This window comes from Leptonotus elevatus, chromosome 6 (assembly GCF_054856555.1).
Source record: "Leptonotus elevatus isolate MCC_2025b chromosome 6, RoL_Lele_1.0, whole genome shotgun sequence".
In the NCBI taxonomy this organism is placed as follows: domain Eukaryota; kingdom Metazoa; phylum Chordata; class Actinopteri; order Syngnathiformes; family Syngnathidae; genus Leptonotus; species Leptonotus elevatus.
The window spans coordinates 12938104-12945380 of record NC_141244.1 but is presented as its reverse complement, the minus strand read 5'-3'; the positions used below and the strand labels follow the sequence as shown (position 1 = coordinate 12945380).

Below are 7277 nucleotides of genomic sequence, written 5' to 3'. Positions count from 1 at the left end.
TTATGACAAATTATTAAATCTGATGAGTTGCAATGAGAGGGCAAACCTGCATACCTCCCGCAGTGGAATCTTTCCATGTTTCATGTTAAATCTATACAAATGAAAGATGAAAAATGAAGACTATATCTATCTTGGTCCATAAATGTCTTCAAACTTGTTGCTTAGTTCAAACACGGCAAAGCTTGTCGGGTGGAGCTTCATGATCTTTGTTTGTTTATAGAATGGCTTCCCACTCCCCCTTCTCCCCCCGCACATACTGGTCGTTGAACTCGTGCACAGCTCATCAAAAACTCCAGTCATGTCCATCTTTGGTGTCCATACGGATTCAAGCCGTCCGTCTCTGCTTCAAAATTGCCGTCAGGTCCGTCTGATGTACGACAGCTTGTCTTGCCTGTGCATTCATGCATTTTGCCCACAATGCATTGCACGCACTTGCGTATTACTTATTCATCAGTGATCATGAAAAGGTAAAGAACATGTAGAGGCTTTGTGCAAAAGCAAGGTGGGGGCATTCAGGGGTGCTGAAGGGACTTGGCAGTGGCGTCCAGAACATTCCACACACACACACACACACACACACACACACACACACACACACACACACACACACACACACACACACACACACACACACACACACACACACACACACACACACACACACACACACACACACACACACACACACACACACACACAATTTACTTCTCTTTTATCATGATGTTCCCAGAGAGTAGAAGTATAAAAACAGTGGCTCTGCACACTGAGAGGCTGGGTTGAGCGCAACCACTGGAACACACATGCATAAACTTTACATTCCAGGTGTGCGTTTGTGTACACTTATGCTTTTATTGGTCTACTTGTGGAAGTGTTTGAATTAAGCATAACATTTATTTTCAGTAAATAGGAAATAAAAGCAATGGTCATTCTTGTTTGCTTCAAACTGTTTCTCATTTTTTCTTTACCCATCAGTAGGCATGAACGCAGATGGGAAAGCCCCTGTAACAATGTGGAAGAGTTGGACTGCGAACCCAGATGACAACACCTCGTTTGCAATTTTCCCTTGTTTGAATAATCAATGCAAGTCCTCCAAACATGTAAGTTCAGTTTTCTTCGGGCCTGTCAGCCATCATCTTGCTGAACACCTTTCCAAACTTTCCAATTTGCAAAGCTGTCCGTTGGGTCGCTCTCTCCCTCCTGTCATTTTAAGAGTATTTAGCTCATTCCCTCACATGCAAACACACAAACAAGCAAACAATCTACAACCTGTGAGGACCTGCCGCAGGCGAGCGAGGAATGCAAATAGAGAGCGAGACAAGAAAAAAAAAAAAAGAAGCCCTCATGCACACGTGCAAACACATAAACAACACCTGCATGTATTGTCTATGACTGATGGAAGTACATAGACACATTAATTCACAACAATGAAACCGCCAACAAGAAACTGGGAGCTAAGGAGATTGACTAATCACATACAAGATATAAGACAAGGTGCAAAAAGATAGACACAAAGGAGCCTAGCTAACATCTATTTGCTAAAGAACCTTGCCTATTCAGGCCTTTTGCAACGCCTTGAGATGCTGCGAAAACGCCCTGCTTCTTTTAAAATGCTACGCCAGCAGCTGAAAACTAGCCAACTTGACCGCTCAAATTTGTGTCTTGGGAATAACCTCTAAGAGTTCAAATCTGCTTTCATGGGCAGGAATCAGTGAATATTTACTGTTGAGAAGCTGAAATTCCCAGGATTTACCCAATTTGAATTAAACAAGGTCTCAGCAATTAATTATTAATTTGATAATCAATCAATTCATTAATCTTTTCCCATAGCCTGCTAGCTTACTAGCTGCTAGCTGCGGTATTTACAGTATATGGCCAATTTTGCTGTTTGTTCCTGACAACAATTTAAGTTATTTACTAAGTTTGAACTTAATTTTACTTATGTGGAAATGCAGGAGAAGGAAATTGACTCCTCTCTCAAATTGGAGACATGCAGGTGCAAAAGCAGAGCTTAGTTACATCTCTACAGACTAGAGTAAATCTAACACAATGTGATCAACTGTGAAATAACACCTAGTCTTTCTGGACACCATTTAAATCTGGAAAAGTTAAAATTACACTTTGGGAGTTAAAATCAACTCCCAAAAATGTAACCCTGAAATTTTAGCACAAGTGTGTCGAGCCCATTTTGAGATTGTATGTCCAATTTATTATTATTATTATTATTATTTTTAACAAGCAAGAGACTATTCAAAATCATACAGTCCTTGATAGAATAGAAAATAATGTTCGCCTAAAAAATTATTTAACGACCACCCGATCACTCCCACCTCTTCTCACCTCAGTGAGTATCGGTAAGGCTGTACACTAAGTGCCGACCGAGCAGAAAATAAAGAGTTTGTGATATAATATATGTTCGGTATTTACTTTAAAATATGCATCATATATTTCCTTTGTTTTTTATTGTAGTTGCAATGTTTTTTTTCTCCTGATCTTATATTCAGGAGCAAAGAAAAATACATGTTTTAATTTCCGGATTTCTTTAAACGTTTCAAACTTTTAAATCTAGCTGGCAGTCAAAACAAAGAGGCAGCAATGTGTGTCACTGAAGCCATTCTTCTGCGAGTTAATGGGAAAGCTCAGTGACCGTGCATGTTTGGGCACTCAACAATTTATTTGTGGATCAGGCCTCACACAACTGCCTCGCAGATAATTTGTTTGTTTCATTATAGTTTATGATTCACAGAGGAAGCTGGGCTTAATTTATAGTGTTAAATACATCATAAATCTTGTGGTAAACAATCTAAGTGTGTGAAGTTTCTTAACCACACAAATGTGTTTGTTAATGTGTGAGAGTGGGGATGCTAGTTCATTAACTGGAACTAAACAATGTCATTGTCGGTTTTGCACAAAGTGCTCATTTCAGTTATTCTCGGGCCTCTTCTTTCTTTCAAGACATGAATCTTTTCGCTGAGTGGGCAGAAATAAACATCACAAATCACTCTAAAAGCCACTCATTCCACCATAAACTAGTCAGACACCTGAATCCTTTGTTGTGTTCAGTAAATATGTCTGGAGCAAGGTGGAGTGCATTTGGGAAATACTTTTATATACACTATTAGAAGCCCAGAAAATACAGTCTTTTACATTTTTGTGTTATAAACATTCTAATAGATACAAAATATTTAGGAAAATACCTTACGTTACAATACTGGACTAACTTTTTTTTTTCTTTTGAAAATAAATATATTAAACAGAAGGCGGCACGGTGGATAACTTGTTAGCACGTCCGTCTCCCAATGCAGGGGATGTGAGATCGAGTCCGGGCTTCGGCCTTCATGGGTGCATTTAAGTTGCCCATCCCTGCTCTAAACTATTACAGCCAAACAACCTCAAAGTGTTCTGTTGTGTAATTGTGCTGACAGAAGAGACAAGCAGGACAATGAAAGCAAACATGTAATCCATTTTAAATACATAATTTATATGCATTCATTGAGTTAAAAACATTGGTTTGTTATTCAGGATGACAAATGAAGGCATTATTCTAAAGCAGCATAAAACCTCTCGCGTACTTTGTGACTGCGGCGTTTGTTGTTATACAATTGTTGCAGTGCCTTTGTTATGTGAAACAATTGAGCAAGACACAAAACATGTTTTAAAGTCATCGTTCACAGTGCACAAAAAAGGGAACAATGCACGTGAAAATTCAAACATCAAATGACTGCTGCTAATGTGGCAAATGTCCTTCGAGACACAAAGCTGCTCTGCGTTCATCCTGTGAGGTATTCCTCTCAAAAGCATCCATTTCCAAGGCACAAGAATGACGTGGCTGCAGTGTTTTGCGTTCATCTGATTGCCTCATTGCGAAAAATCAACAAATAATACTTAATTATGGTATCCAGTCTTTGATTATTATTATTGATATTTTTTGGTGAAATCAAGATGTTCATCCCCCTGGCAGTGGTTGCATGAATAGCAGAAAAATTACTGTGGTTTGCCACAATTGTTTTTTTGTTTTTTTATTGATCGTGTGAAATCTCACTTAAGTGGCCACCGTGAAAATGAAGGCAATAGTCTGCCTGTCAATGTAAATATTCTACAACGTACTTTAATGGCTGGATTTGCACTCCAGGGCCAATTCAGATTTGATACCTGCACCCAATTTATTTGACTGTCTATTTCCATGCACCTTTTACAAGTGATACATATCCTGTGTTTACGTTTTCTGAGCACAAAAACATGATTTGGAATTGTCACCTGAACCATGCAGTGTAAAACCAGTGGCGGCAAACCCAGGCCCAGAAAGTAAAAACCCTGCCACAGTTTGGCTATCGCCCCTGATGCTAGCTAGCTAGCTCCCTAAAAGGTAAATAAGCGCCATGGGCGCTAGCTAGGGAACTAGCTAAAAGGTAAACAAGCACCATGGGAGCTAGCTAGCTAGCTAGCACCGGGGGCTAAAGCCAAAGTGTGGCAGGGTTTTTACTTTCCGGACCTAGATTTGCCAGGTCAGCTCAAACGAGGTTTCACTGTAGGGAGATCATTTGGTGTTAGTAGGTGGATTTTGTTACATTAGAGCACTCAGTTACATATACGACAATCTGTTGTCACGGAAAAGAAATGGTGACAAAGACTAAGCAACTACCACTATGACCTTTGGATCGGAATAAATAGATATAATTAATGGGATCATATATAATTCTCCCAAGCAGCAAAATTATCTTTTGAAGAACCTTTCAGAGCAGATGAAATATTTTGACCAGTATATTAATGACAAAGTGGTCAAATCCTACATAGTGCTTTGCTTCAATGTAGCTTTGTTCACATCAATATTTGTGCTTGTATTTAGGTGGTGAGAAACAAAAATGTCCTCAAGTTAAGGTGACTAGTTTGTATGCATGTGTGATAGTTTTACTACATTATGAATACACAGCTGGATTTACCATAAAACACCGTTACCAATGCTATAGCTACTATGATCGGTTATACACCGGAGCTACAAAAATATAGTTTGAGTTTGAACACTAAAAGCACAGTTGGTTTTCGAATGCAAACGTTTAAAGCAATACTGACATGTTATTTGAGTTAGCCGAGTTTCCTATTATGGGAGCATAATACTCACCAAACGTCAGGGCTATTTGGCTTTCAGATGAAATTTCAGGACAAAACCTGAAATGTACATTAAACAAGACAAGTTTACTTAATTTAACCTGTAAAATTTGGATTGCACATGTCCATCTGCTCAATGTTTCAGTATTCTGCACAACTTGTTCTCTAGCAATGATCTGAAGGTTTAGATCCTGGCGGGCAGGACTTTTTATGTTAGCCTTGGTTGCTCAGAGTCAATGGTGTTCCACAGGGTTCAATTTTGGAGTTCTGACTGTCATTGTATTTGCTGCCCCTAGGTTTCATCTTAAGACAGCATGGTATTTCCTTTTCACTGCTATGTGAACATCTACAGTATATCTAGATCTACAGTATAACCCACTAAGCAAAAAGTAGGCTCTCACCTAAAGGCCACTTTTGTTCTGCCTGGAGGATACCAAAGCCTGGATGGCACTGATCTTCTTGAATTTCAGTTAAAAGAAAACAGAAGTTATGGTGTTTGGTCCAATAAATTTCCAATTTGAACATGAACATCAACATGCCTTGATAGTCTTGAAAGAGATCCAATGAAGGCAAGAGAAAGCTGCCAACTTTCAAAGATCTGAAAAAAAAAAAGTCAAATGGGCTTACATGCAATCTGTTGCAATGAATAGGTTGAAATTGAGTAAACTTGCTGCCCAATGTGCCACTGACGCTAGAAGGACTAAGGTCCAAATAGAATCGCTATTTAAAGATGCTGTTCCCTTTTTGACATCATGAGACCAAGACGACACCTCACAATTGATCAACAGCCATTGCAAGGCTTCAAACAGGATGTTCTCAAAGGCCACTGGGTTTGGAGTGTCACAAAGTGTCATCAGCATGTTGCAACAGTGATACAGACAGACTGGAAGAGTCACAGCAAGGCATCGGAGTGGATGTCCTCTGCAATTTTCACGGATCAAACATGCGTTGTGAATTTGACCATTTAGCTCTTTGAGCTAGAGAACAGCAGATTGTGCAAAAGGTACTGGAACACTGAACAGTAGGACGTGCATTCAGAAGTTTACAGACGGTGAAATTAACGTTGTAGTGCATTTGAAGTTTAACATGAAGTTGAATACATTTTTATTTGTATTGTATGGTTGATGACAAAAGTGAACATTGCTAATAGGAACAAAGAGGAAGGTTTTCACAGAAATCATGAATAAATTAAATATAATTGGTAAACAAAATCAATTAATTAACTGAAACAAAAGTAGTGAATGTCAGTAATGCCCGATCGTTCTCCACATCTGTCCGTCTGTTTCGAGTCCACTTGAGGTTTTGTTCTCCGACGTGTTCAGTCTTCACAGCTCTTCAACAAATGATCATGAACTCTCAACGTGTTTCTTCATTGTTCATTAAAAAAAGGCTACATTCACCCAGCTCGGTTCTCGGACTGGATGTAGTCTACTGTACGTGGAACGGAAATCCATTCGGGGGTTGCGATCAGGCCACTAAGCCCAGCCTGGAGATCTTAGCGGAGAGGAAAGAGTGGACGATAAAGACGATTGGCTTGGGGCACGAGTGGAGGTCCAGTTGCTGTAGGAGAACAATAGATAGAGTGACATTCTGTACATGAAACATTAGACACGAAGGAAGGAAAATAAACAGGCACATCCTGGGCAAGTGTGAAAATGACATTAAAAGGTCAATGTTTTCCATTGCAACACAGATTAGACTTTTAAGACATGTCAGAACAAAACCCATTTTTCTTCCTCACCTAACAATAGAGCATTTCATAGATCTATGACTCACTTTCTTTCCTGAGGCCTGTAAGGAAGCCGCAACCTATAAATTCCCTCATAAACCACTGTTTGCTTGTTCCAATAAAACTTTGATGACGACTACTTTTCTCCCGTAAACCACATCACATTAATTATAGTCTGAGTACACACTAGTCTGCTGACAATTTGCGATTTAAATACTACGATGAAGCTAAAACTTGGTTAATTCCTCATATTACTATAATGGGAACTAATCTGTTTGCGTATGTAATAGCAAAAAAAAAAAAAAAAGATTCACAAAAGAGTTCCAGGTAATGTTTGTAAATGAGAATTAGTTCTCAAACATTTTTACTTGGTTAAATAAAGGTTATATAAAATATTTAAATACGAATCAAGGTTCTCATTTATTACAATTGAGAATCAATATAG

At 38.9% G+C, this 7277-nt stretch overlaps 1 protein-coding gene across 1 annotated transcript in view; it reads right to left on the bottom strand.

Annotated features, from left to right (window-relative positions):
• Positions 1-3457: 3457 nt before the first annotated feature.
• Positions 3458-7277, bottom strand: part of sntb1 (syntrophin, basic 1) — a 38592-nt gene continuing 34772 nt past the window's right edge. Inside the window, exon 8 of the mRNA XM_086078599.1 lies at positions 3458-6663. Coding sequence (XP_085934725.1) covers positions 6571-6663 — 93 coding nt within the window. The 3' untranslated portion in view covers positions 3458-6570. The remainder of the gene's footprint in view (positions 6664-7277) is intronic.